Source organism: Crinia signifera, chromosome 4 (assembly GCF_055691185.1).
Source record: "Crinia signifera chromosome 4, ASM5569118v1, whole genome shotgun sequence".
NCBI lineage: Eukaryota > Metazoa > Chordata > Amphibia > Anura > Myobatrachidae > Crinia > Crinia signifera.
Window position 1 is genome coordinate 222,037,814 of NC_139220.1, and position 13,671 is coordinate 222,051,484.

A 13,671-nucleotide genomic window follows, 5' to 3' on the forward strand; every position below is an offset into this window, starting at 1 on the left:
GGTTTGGGGATCCCTGGTGTACAGGGAAAAAGAAGCTACTTAGAATGCACATATCTATCATCACTTGGTTTTCGAACAATCTCACTGCACACAGCATCTATTCACAGGTGACAAAGGGGCTGGAGGAATGGCCAACAGCTCTCAAATTGCTATTCCCCCATAGTGATGAATACAGGAAGTGACTCTTGATAGTATCAGCCACATGAAGCCATGCCCCCTTTTCATGCTACCAGGCCCCTTTTTGGGTGCATGAGTGGCTACGCCATGCCGGTGTCCCATTTGTAACATGCTCAATGTTAGGAGGTATGATAGATTGATAGACTGGATATGCTGAAATAAAACATTCTGCATGTTTTATTTCCTAGAGCTGAGCATTGCTTGCCCTTTGAAAGAGGAAGTGAATCAATTTTCCAAACCGGGGATATAACAGCTGGTTCCTTCACCTAGCCTTGCCAGATAGGTTGATGCAGCACCTTCAGGCCTAATGTTTTAATGCAGATGTTCCCAAATGTGTTCCTCAAGGCGCCCTAATGGACCAGTCCAGGTTTTAAAGATATCCATGGCTCAGCACAGATAGTTAAATCATATTAACCAAGGTACTAATTAAGTCACCTGTGACCAGGCATCTATATACTGTACTTAAAACATGGACTATTTGGGTGCCTTGAGCATAAATGTTCTAAGATTTAACATTATGACTACAACAAATATTTTACAGCAAAAATGAAAAAAAAAAAAAAGGGTTACATAAAGTACCTCATACAGATTTATAATCATATAGCCTCTTTTGTATCAACATAATAAGCCAGTTAGGAAAAAAAATATATAGGGGCAATCTAATTAGATACAGCATTCAGTATCAGTTGCAGTTTGCTAAATGGTACTTGTGTATTATTACGGCGCCCATCGCATCGCATACCATAAGGCATACGATGGTATGCGATGCAATGCGATATCGCACGATATTGTACAATGTCATACAATTTTAAAATTGTATGACATTGTATATGGCATACAATGCCATACAATGTGATGTGATGCGATTAAAAATTGTATAAGCACCCTAATGGGTGCTTACAATGTTAAATGCACCCTAATGGGTGCTTACAATGTTAAATGCACCCCCACGCCACCCAGCACTATAAACATGAACCTGAAGCGTGGGGCGGCGGTACGCGTCCTACGACCTTTTCATACCCCCACTATCCACGTCGGCGTGGAGTTGATATAATATAGTGTGGCGAGTGCAGCGAGCCCCCGAGCCCGAAGCGTGGTGAGCGCAGCGAGCCCCGGAAGGGGACGCGCATAACTTCACAGGTATACGCGTCCCCTTGCGGGGCTCGGTGCGCTCGCCACGCTTCGGGCTCGGTGGCTCGCTGCGCTCGCCACACTATATAAAATCCACTCCACGCCGACGTGGATAGTGGGGGTATGAAAAGGTCGTAGGACGCGTACCGCCGGCGCTCGCCATGCTTCGTGTTCACGTTTATAGTGGGGGGGGAGGTGTGGGTGTGCATTTAACATTGTAAGCACCCATTAGGGTGCTTATACAATGTTTAATCGAATAGGGGTCTAAAATCGCATCGCATGCCATCGGATGTATGGCATACCATGCAATGTGATAAAAACATTGCGCGATCAATATCGGGGGGCGCCGTAATATAAGTACCGTTAAATTAACAAAACTGCAGCTGCTTACTATCGCATGTTGTAGGCTGCCCAGCACAGGCAAGGCCACCCAACATGCAAAGTGCCACCCAGCAATGCGATCACATTGCAGAACCAGGCTATAAGGGTATCTCGCATTTTTTTTTCATGCTTAATATCCCCGATCTACTGACAGATCAATGGTCATCATCGGACCAGGGGGATTGGGAGATCGCGCACGCAGATGAATGGGCACCTTTATACTGCTTTCAGGCCGAAATGCAGGGTCGCACGGGGACTTTGAAATGGTTCAGTCCCAGTGCGACCCTGCATGTGCAGTCTGTTTAGTTCACATAAGTGAACCGGCAATATTGCTGATGTCAACTGGGGGGGGGGGGGGTGCGGCACAGCATCGGAGCGTCATCGGGGGCGGAGGCAGCACTTAGAGCTGGCCCTGCTCCAAGCACTGCCTCCATAGTGTGAACGGAGAACGGGTCGCTCAACCTGTTTAACCTATTCACACTGCACCAGCAATATGGCAACGAAACGGTAAGAACCCTTCTTGGTTCGTATTGACGTGTTCCTACCTGTTACCCCTCACTCCTTTCACATTGCACAAAGTACTGGGTCAAACCGGCAAGAAACTGGCATGAACCCGGTAATTTTGTGCGATGTGAAAGGGGTATAAGGTTTGTTGACAGGGACCAGACCAAAGATTTAACTAACACACAATATATTAGGAATTTAAAACAAATCAATCTAGAACTATATAATGGAATCAAACAAGACACAAATAAAAAAAACATAATTTTAAATAAGAATAGGAATACTGTAACAATTTGTTTTCAAGTTAAGCAAATAAAACTGGGCTGGTGAAGTCATGTTGTGGAAAGTGAAGAAAAGGATTTGTGTGCATTGTTGTAGTTTTGTACGGTCATATCTACAGTACAATGTCATATCTACAATGTAAATAGCCCTTTTCCACACTGATAACATTGATCGCTCAGTACTTCCAAGGCTAAATTTCAGCACAGGGAAATCAGAGGAGGTGTGATGGAGCTCACACAAGGCCACCTGTCTTTTCTAATATGCAGTATAAATAATTACTGAGGGTAGCATTACCCTGTAGACACAGAGTTCGTAACTTTATATATGCATGTTGGTTTTTCAGTCACTTGATTAGATGCAACAACTTAGGGATATGCATGATAAAAATGCACCATGCACTGCATTCACCAATGGACTAGTTTGTACCCTTCACTATATACTGTAGCAGGGACAGGTTGGTATTGATATCCAAGCCGTTAACAATTCTGAGGCAGCCCGGGGGGGGGGGGGGGGGGGGTGTGTTATTGAACGGGCTTCAGGTTCCTCAGGGTCCACGCTGCAGTCCACTTGCGGGTGACGTCACCCACCAGCGACCGCATAGGAAGACACCAGCACCGGCCCTGGTAGCACGGTCGGCGGCCCAGCCAGGTGGAAAATCTGGCTGTGCCCATCCGCCCCTGTACTGTAGTACGATACAACTAGTAGTACGATATTCAGAACAGAGATACTAGCAACAACTCTGCTTACTTGCTTTTATTACTTAAGTCCCGTATACACCGGGGCGACTTTCATGTGAATGCCGCTCAGTTTTCTCATTCTCATCCGCCCAGTGTGTATGGGGCAGCGACGAGCACTCCTGCACACTCCCGCATCAATGCTGCCAGCCACCGCTCATCTACTGGTATTACCAGCAGATGAGGGATGGAGAGGTCGGCTTTCCATAGTGTTCTGCTAGGGAAAGCCATCCACCCCCAGGAAAAATGGCTGGGCAAGAGAAAAACACTCTGTGTGTATGCACTGAGCGTTTTTCAGCCCAGCTATTATCCCCATCATCATGCACCATACACACTGGGCTTACTCGCCAAGTGTGTATGGACCTTTAATGTATTTGTAGATTAAACTATATAAAAATGTAATTATAATAAAATTTGCCTAACAGTATGAAGAATAACTTGAGTGTCTTGTACATATTTAGCATACACTTGATATCCCATTGTATTCAGGTATTGCCATATTGCATATAAAAGCTTACCTCTCCCTCCAGAATGGCTATCCTCTCCAGCAGCTGCTGAATAAGCAAGTCCTTGTAGTGGACCTTTTTCTTTAAAAGCTCAATCTAAGATAAGAGATGAATACTGTCAATAGCACTGATCAGCGGTCAATGTCATTAATACAATGCCTGTAGATGTACATTTAGCATGTTACATTTTGTGGTATAAAATGTGACTGCAATATCAGCCTGGTCAAAAGAAGGAATGTGCATACTGCAACACCTTGGACTTGCTAGCCATAGCAGCTCTTCACATTTGTTCACATTTTTATGAGCCAGAACCATCAGTGATACAGATTTTGCCATTTGGGGATGGACTGATACTGTACTTATGTTACAAACAGCAGCAGCTATGGGGGGTGGGGGGTGGTGGAGAAAGAGCCAATTGGGACATATTAACCTACAAATTGTGATGTATGTAAAATATGTGGAGCATATGTGGTGTGTATTAAGCAAAACATGTGACACGGCATAAGGCTTCACCTTCTCCTTCTAAGTAGCCTCCAGACACCTGTGAAAACGAGCCAATGGGAGTCAAAGGCGGGCTTAGAAGGAGAGTGAAGCTGAATGCTGAGTCGCAGGTGCAGTGCAACAGCTTAATACCCAGGTTCCCCAGGATGCAAAGCTAAGGGCACCTCTACCTGCACGATAGAGGTCTGAGCTGCAGCCGGGAGGCAGCAGCCACTGCTGGTTACAAACATCTAATACAGTTCTCTTGCGTTGAGTCCATTTGGAGAAGATAGTTATATAAATAAACATAATTGTTCTTATGATCAACTTTTAACTTATTACAATGATGGATTTAGTGGGATTTGAGGGACAAAAATGAAATTGTCACATCATTAACATTACATAATGTGAGCTGATCTTTGCCATGTAAATCTGTATTCCGTGTTATTGCAGTCTCTGGGCGTGATTCATATTTGTAAGTATAGCAAAAAAGCAAGCACCAGCGTAACACTCCACAGCCGTGGACCTCAAACATTATGCTGACAGTGGGGATTGTTCTTAATTTTAGTGTGTGCCTACTCCTCTGCCGGAGCAGATAAACCTGGCAGTATAGGATATCTATTATCCATTTTAAAAATAATCTTTTATACAGATGGCACATGAAGGAAATGAGGCAATGTGTGAAACATTCAAACTACCTTATTGTTTCTAATTTAGGAAGCTCCTCTGGCATACCTCCCAACATTCAGCTCCAGCGTCGCGGGACAGCGGCATGGCCTGTACTCGTGGTGCTGCCGCAAGGCCACGCCCCATTTTCACTGCTGTGAGGGCATGCCCAGCAGCTCCGTGAGCTGCTGGCTATGCCCCCAGACCCTCTGAATGCAATGAATAGACACTGTACGCATGCGCACAGTGTCTATTCACGGACGACAGGGGGGACTTCCAACTGCCCCCCCCCCCCCACCCTCAAGGGACGTCGCGATAAGCGGGACTGTTGGGAGGTATGCTCTGGGCATGACCAATACGTAAGTTCTATATATACCTGAGAATTTAAAGCATTGTAATCAACTCAAATGCTTGCAGAAAACATGGAAAAGCTTGGGCAGCACTCTAGTCAGCAACAACCAAATGTGTCACTATGCCTCCCTCTTGTATCTCTCACCTCTTCTATCATATGCTTCACTTTCTTCTGCTGGCAGTGTACCATATCATCTAGGTGCTTAATGCGCTCTCGTAAACTGACTGCAGCCTCCTCTAAATTCTGGGTCCTGAAAAAGAAAAATATAAAACAAAAGAATTACAGAAACGAGAAACTGACTATTCCCTTAGTTATATATTTATGTAGGGGCTTTGTGTTTTTTACGTGATTATTGTCTGCTTATAATAATGACATGTTTTATTTAGAGCACTGATCAGCACAAGATAAAGGTAAGAGGTCATTTTAGACTGGCAGCCTTAGAAGCTGTCTCCAACTCTAGTACACTAACTAATAGGTAGAGAAATGTCTAATAGAATAATAGGTTCTTTGGCCCCGTTCCGATGGTGGAGGGTCTACGCATGGGCCTATTTGCACATGTGCAGAACCCCTGTGTGAATGCCTTCGGTGAGTATCACACTTGCCGAGGTCTATGTATGGGTAGAGGAGAGAAGGGGTGACATGACGTCAGCGTCCGCCCCCTCTTCGGTGGACTCAGACGGAAATAAAAGTAAGTTTAGACTGACTTTTATTACAGAAGGGGAGAGAAATCATTTGATGGTCAGCAACCATCAAATGATTTCTCTCCCCTGCGGCCTATTGCAAGGGGATGTGTTTGAGACATCCCCACTTACGGTACCGAGCAGGATTTGGCGGCAGGAGGGTGGTGGACATTCTGACAGGCAGCATTTATGCGCTCGCTAGGCAGCGAATGCACTCTGCTTAGCGGGCCTTGCTGAATCAGGCCCAAGGTGCAGTTGATTCTTAGTAAAACTGGATCTCAGACTGATATATGCTCCTTGGTTTAGTCATCAGTATAAATAGTGTTCAAAGAGGAAAGCATACAATCTTAGGGGTAAATTTACTAAAGCTTCCAAAAATGAAAAGAGGTGATGTTACCCCTAGCAACCAATTCTGTCTATCATTTCTCTATTACATGCTAGAAAATTATATACAGAATGTGGTTGCTATGGGTAACATCCCCTTTTTTCCTACTTCTTATTATTTATTACCAGTTATTTACATAGCGCACACATATTCCGCAGCGCTTTAGAGAATATTTGACCATTCACATCAGTCCCTGCCCCAGTGGCACTTACAATTTATATTCCCTACCAACAGGTACTAATAAACATGCACACACATTAATTAGTACCAGTGTATTTTTGGATTGTGGGAGGAACGGAGTACCCAGAGGAAACCCACGCAAGTACGGGGGGAATACGGTATACAAATATATATATACACAAACTAGGCACAGTTAGGTGGGAATCGAACCCTTGACCTCAGTGCTGTGAGGCAGTAATACTGCTTTCACATTGCAAAAACCTGCTTTCAACCCGATTTTCTAAACGTGTCTTAAAACTGGTCAAAAGCCAGTTAAACCCCTTTCATATTGCATGATGTAAAGGTATATTGCAGTTTAAATACCGTTTTGTACCTTTCATATTCAACCCGTTTCACCCATAGAAAGCCATACAATATCATTTTAAATGTTTTTTTCCTGCTTGTGGGCGGGGATCAAGTGTGGTTATCATTTATAGCAAATACCGTTTCTGAGCTGTTCAGACTGCAGGGAAAACGGCTCAGAAACGTGTAGGATCCTGCTTTTAACACGTGTCAAAATACCGGTTTTCTGTAACCGGTAAATTGACAATGTAGCTTTCACATTGCAGCTGGAACCGTTTTAAAGCACTAAAAAAACGGCAATATACTGTGTTACAGCTGCAATGTGAAAGGGGTATAATGCTAACCCAGGCTTTCCCAACCACGGTCCTCAAGGCACACCAACAGTGCAGGTTTTGTAGATATCCAGGCTTGAGCACAGGTGAATTAATTAGTACCTGAGTGATTCTGATTAAACCATCTGTGCTGAAGCCTAGATATCACTAAAACCTGCACTGTTGGTGTGCCTTGAGGACCGCGGTTGGGAAAGCCTGTCTAACCATTACACCCTTCATACAAGCTTTATTACATTTACCCCAAAGTGTTAAAATGAAAAATTAACTGGTGTGCAAATAAAGTAAGGAATTATATTGCTGAAAACATACTGTATGCTGACATTAATGAACTGTAAATAACACCAAACAAACAAAATATAGGGGTATACAATTATGTTCTGCTATTAGGTTTAATTGCATTCAACCTATTCAATTAAAGTGGACAGTTTTCAGCTTGTTGAAAATCCGGCATGGTTGAAAAAGCTGGACTTAATTGAATAGCCCCCTAAGGCTAGTATCCCATTAGCTGCAGTAAATTACTGCAGCTAATGGATTCGTCAGGGGCTATCCAATTAGCTCTGTAAGCAGCACTTCTGGGGGATTATGCTTCCGGTGCCTCAGGTCAATATGCGATAAGCAGCCTTCGGAGCCAGGATAACACATCAGGAATCGCGAATCCCATATGTTATTGCACAAAAACAGGACAGTTTTCTCCCAAATAATAATGTCAGAAATCGCACTATAGCATGGATATTTGGGAGGAAACTTAACCAGGCTAATTGGATACCGCCCTATATGCCAGTATTGATTCAGAAATATTTACCTTGCCCTCTCTGATGAGGTTATCTCCATCTTTGCATCAAGTCTTTGAATTCGCTCTTCATGACTTGTTAGTTGTACTTGAAGATGTTCTCGTTCCTGCAAACAATATCATATAGTGTAACAATTGTTTGCACATTCCTCCTAATTGTCCCAATTTACATTCTGTGAAAGGACGGAGTTTTGTACCAAAAGTAGGGTATATGGGCATATAAATGGGTACTTGTTTCCTAGCACGGCCACAACGATCATAATCGCGGTCATCGGGGGTAAAATCGGGGCCATCGCGGGCATCGCATGCGCAAAAAAATCGGGTGCGATGGGCCACACGCGATGCCCGCGATTTCCCCATAGAGAACAATGTTAAATGCCTCAATTTACCCGCGATGACCACGATTTCCCATAGGAAACAATGTGAAATGGCTCAATTTACCCAAATTATCATAGGAACAATGGTAAATGGGCCAAAAACACCCCTGAACATTGAAATGTCCCCCCAAAAGTAGTTGACGCCACCACGTGATCAACGTGAACCCGAAGCGTGGCGAGCGCAGCGAGCCCGCGAGGGGCGGCGGTACGCGTCCTCCGACCTTTTCATACCCCTACTATCCACTAGGGCGTGGAGTGAGAATAGAATAGTGTGGCGAGCGCAGCAAGCCACCGAGCCCGAAGCGTGGCGAGCGGACGCGGATACCTGTGAAGCCCGCGAAGGGACGCGTTTACCTGTGAAGGTATCCGCGTCCCCTCGCGGGGCTCGCCACGCTTCGGGCTCGGTGGCTCGCTACGCTCGCCACACTATTCTATTCTCACTCCACGCCCTAGTGGATAGTGGGGGTATGAAAAGGTCGGAGGACGCGTACCGCCGCCCCTCGCGGACTCGCTGCGCTCGCCACGCTTCGGGTTCACGTTCATCGCGGGGTGGCGTGAACTACTTTTGGGGGGACATTTCACTGGTCAGGGGGGTTTTTTGGGCTTTCTGGCCCATTTACCATTCTTCCCTATGATGATTTGGGTAAATTGACCCATTTAACATTGTTTCCTATGGGAAATCGGGGTCATCGCGGGTAAATTGAGTCATTTAACATTGTTCCCTATGGGGAAATCGCGGCCATCGCGGGTGGACCATTTAAGCATTTTTAGGCGCACACGACGCGACCGACCCGATTTTTCACTCTTTTCAATGCATTTCAATGGAAAAATCGGGGGCATCGCGTCGGTCGCGTCGCAGGCCACTAAAATTACCCCCGATGGGCAAGATTTGTGGCCGTGCTAGGAAACAAGTACCTATAAATGTAACAGTTGGCCATATCAGACCAAAGCTTGGACAGATTGGGTGCATAGTTTATTTTGGGCCTAATTCTGGTTCTTTTGCAAAAGCAAATTCTCTCTCTAATGGATAAAACTATGTGCAGGTGGGGCAGATGTAACATGTGCAGAGAGAGTTAGATTTGGGTGGGGTTTGTACTTCAAACTGATATCTATATTGCAGTGTAAAAATAAAACAGTCAGTATTTACCCAGCACAGAAGCAATATAACTCAAAACCCAACCCAAATCTAACTCTCTCTGCACATGTTACATCTGCCCTCCCTGTAGTGGACATGGTTTTTAACTGTACATTATTATATTACTTACGTCTCTGGTTACAAAACATATCAAACACACAATAGTGAAATATATGCAGTCTTTTCCAGAGTCTAGGAATATTAATGCTGGTACCTGTTGCATTCGCTGGACCAGATTGTCAAGTTCTACTATCTTTGCATCTCGTTCTTCTATCTTAGCTTCTGCTAGTCGGACCTTCTCACTTGCATCTTCAATAGCTTTCAGGTACTGTTTTGTTTGTCCCTTTAAATAAATACAATTTTTTTTAATTGGTGATGCTAGAGATAGGTGTGTATTAATGGTCTATTAAATATGATAATCATTCATTTACATATCTCAAAGGTTCTCAAAGTTGGTCCTCAAGGTGCCCATACACGTTGTGATTTTGTGTGCTGTGTGTTTTGTACTGTGCAATGGTGCTGTGCGATTTTGCCTCTTCTATGCGATGTGATGTTTAATTTGTACTGTGCGATGCGATGCGATATTTGCATTTTTTTTAAGTATAAAGTCATCTAATGGACACTAGGTACATCGCATCATATCGCACTGTACTACAAAAGTAATGTGATGCGATGTGATGCATTTTGAACTTTAAAAGTTTGCAACGTGTATGGGCACCTTTAGTTCCCAACACAGTGCATGTTTTGCAGGTCTCCTCACAGAATCAAGTGAAATAATTAGCTCCACCTGTGGATCTTTTAAAATGCATCAGTGATTAATGAGTGTACCTGTCAGGTGACCTGGAAAACGTGAACAGTGTAGGGTCCTGAGGACCGAGTTTGAGAACCACTGACATAGCTAATATTTGATGGTTTTCGAGATGATTCAAAATAGTGTTCAAAGATTTTGATGAACTTATTATAATGGAGAACATTTACAGAATGGAAACACAAAAGTGAGGAGTTTTCGTATATTCAATAGACCGAAGTATGAATAGGCCACACTAGCTCAACCTCAGTCTATATATTTATTTATGTAATGTCAGTCTTCACTTTCAGTTGTTTTCTATATTGCTACGTTTGTATTGCTTTTTGACAAACCTAAAATCTGTAATATTGAGTGGGGCGGAAAAAAAATCCCCTTTTCCACTGCTCCTTTTCCAGCTCATGCAGATCTACTTTCTACAATCCCATTAATTGTCTTCCAGTCTATGGCTGAAACATGCCATGGGGTCTGTGGCATTATATGGATCATCGCGCTACCACACCCCTCTGTAGCAATTTAGATGAGTGATAAAGATTGGTGGAGTTCCACACTATAGGAACAGGAACAATTGTTTTTGCCTGCACGTACTGTGACATCATTTCTAAACTAATATACAATATAGAGATTGTGGAATGATCTTGTGTAAGCAAGGAGAAAGAGCATGTTGCACTGCGAATATCATCCAGCATTACAGACATTTTATACAGATCTAATCCATTCACGAAGATCTACCCTAAACTGCAAAGCTATTCATGTATTTGGTTTAAGCCCATAAAAACCCCAGTTTCATAATTATTATATATGTGGACTTTAATACATCTTATTTATCTCCAATAAAATTCAAATAAAAACAGTTGAGGTAATAAAAAAAAGCAAACATAGGTCCTGATTCTGGTTCACTCGCAAAAGCAAATTCTCTCTCTAATGGACAAAACCATGTGCACTGCAGGTAGGGCAGATGTAACATGTGCTGAGAGAGTTATATTTCGGTGGGGTTTACAGTAAAATCTATATTGCAGTGTAAAAATAAAGCAGCCAGTATTTACTCTGCACAGAAACAAAATAACACCCAAATCTAACTCTCTCTCCACACGTTACATCTGCCCTCCCTGCAGTGCATATGGTTTTGTCCATTAGAGAGAGAATTTGCTTTTGCGAGTGAACCAGAATCAGGCTCATGATATAGGGTAGGCTACAAATGTATCAATAGCCTAAACAATTAATCAAAGATCTAAAGCCCTATCTTTTGGTCATTCAAATGTGTGCTTTATCCTATAATGAGGTCACTTCTTCACTATGTACAGTATTACAGTGTGCTCAAACTGCCACAATGGGATGTAGTCAATATTATGTGGCTCAGCCTGCCCACGGTCAGAGTCCCAGCAGTGGAATCCCAAGGATAAGTATTGGAGTTAGTTGTAGGGTTGGGCTGCATGAGGGGATGTCTAAGACTTGGTTGTAGAAGGGGTGGGTTACAGGTTAGGATTAGGGTTACAATACTTACCAAAATCCATCAGGATTTTGAACGTTTGGATTCTGCTGCTGGGATTCTGACCACCGGGATATTTTACCCAAAAAGCCACAATACCTGTACTGTTCTGCAGCAAATAGTATTGTATGATTTGTAATAAACCGTCTTTATAGTGTGAACTAGTTTCCTATTGATGATCAGGAAATAAGTGATGTCACTGAAGAAATATGTAAATAAATACAGTCATGTTTAATTGCTCAACAAGAAACATACAATAAGAACTTCTTTTTCTGCTGTGTATTTAACTTCCTCTTCTCGTATTTTGTCTTCATACTGGCTGTATAGTTTTCGTGTCATCTCTCTCATGACGTTAGCATTGGCCTCTTGAGAAGACTCTATCTGTAGATGAAATGAATGGAAAAAGGAAAACATTAGGATCACTTATACATTTTTAGGCTACAGTCAATCCCTTGGATGCTGTAAACCTCGGTAAAGTAAAGGCCTTTAGGGGAACCTGCTTAATGAAGAATCTTCCAAAAACTTAGAGTAGCTAATTTGGCTAAAGCATTTACCCCAAAGTAAAGGGTCCCACACATTTGCAATTAAGTAGGCAACTATGGGATTAATGCCAGTGCCCAATTACTGCTTTAATGGGTGTCAATAGATTTTCATTATCTCTTCTCAACTGCAGTGTCTTCTGTATTGCTAACTAACATATATGTACAGGTTTCTAGATTTCAATATAGGAAGGCATCTAAAAGGAAGGCACATTTACTTATTTGTAAAGGATTGTGGTGTAGGTATGGGTGAAAATGTGTGCTAAATGTCACTGGTGTGCCTGGGAGAAACCAGGGAAATGTTTTTTAGAAGATGTTGCTAATGAGATATTGGCTGACTTACTGTATTCATATGCCGAATTAGCCTTATGTAGAACACTTCCTGTGTATGTTCCCATGCCTGACAATGGGAATCATGCTCTAACCTGTCTTTTTAACAAAGGTGTTTTTGAACTGTACAAGATGACCCCAGGCTTCAATATAATAAGTCAGATCTTGGTACCGTTCCTTACATTCAGTTACAGTGTATGTAATAACAGCTGCAGACAGGAGCATACGCTACAAGGTTTTTAATTGGACAGCTGTAACCACAGGAATAATGCACACATTTATTATAGACGTGCTTTCCATGTAGCATGAGAACCAGTTTCTTCCCAACCATAACAGATCTCTTTGTATCAAGTAGGTTTAAGCAAATTGTACATTACTATTAAAAAGATGTACCAGCTAGAGTAGTGCTGGTGCAATCAAGTTCCATAAATCACTATGACTTATATTTATATATACTCACATATGCTTTCAATTACATGGTATGCTGAAATGCGCAGGCCTGGAAAATATACGGAAACTTCCCAGTAATGAAAGTAATCATATATTACACTGCAGATAAGTGTATTTACCTTCACTTTTAACAACTGGTTTTCTACTTGTGCAGCTTCCAACAAATGCTGTTTTTCTTTCAATTTATCTAAGGACTCGTTATAGGAGTTCTGCAGATTCTTCACCTCATCCCTAATGTTGCAGTTTTCCAGGGTCATATCCACTAGCGATTTCTGCAATAGAGATGAAGACAGGCAATAATGCTGCTCAATACTAGCAGGGCACTCAGTACTAATCATGCTACTAACCTTTTTTGACATTATTTCCCAACTAAGGGGTTTATTTACCAAGATGTGAGTTTTATTTCAGATGGGATGTTGCTATTGGCAACCAATCAAAATTAACTTCTTATTTATTTTGCACCTTTTAGAAAATAGATAGTATCTGATTGGTTGCCCATAGCAACATCCCATCTGAAAAAGAACTCCCATCTTAGTAAAAACCTAATAAATAATCATAATTTGTCTTTTGTGAAAAAACAATTGAAACCAATGTTAAAATATTACCATAAATAAAAAATATAAT

General features: G+C 42.5%; 1 protein-coding gene across 3 annotated transcripts in view; it reads right to left on the minus strand.

The window, feature by feature from the left end:
- The window catches only part of MYZAP (myocardial zonula adherens protein), a 164,118-nt gene that overhangs the window by 22,816 nt on the left and 127,631 nt on the right, over positions 1-13,671 (minus strand). For all 3 annotated transcript variants that reach the window (XM_083183827.1, XM_083183826.1, XM_083183828.1), the window contains exons 7-12: positions 13,167-13,319; positions 11,984-12,109; positions 9,649-9,777; positions 7,935-8,029; positions 5,358-5,463; positions 3,728-3,811 (exon numbers count right to left, since the gene is read on the minus strand). In XM_083183827.1, coding sequence (XP_083039953.1) covers positions 3,728-3,811; positions 5,358-5,463; positions 7,935-8,029; positions 9,649-9,777; positions 11,984-12,109; positions 13,167-13,319 — 693 coding nt within the window. The remainder of the gene's footprint in view (positions 1-3,727; positions 3,812-5,357; positions 5,464-7,934; positions 8,030-9,648; positions 9,778-11,983; positions 12,110-13,166; positions 13,320-13,671) is intronic.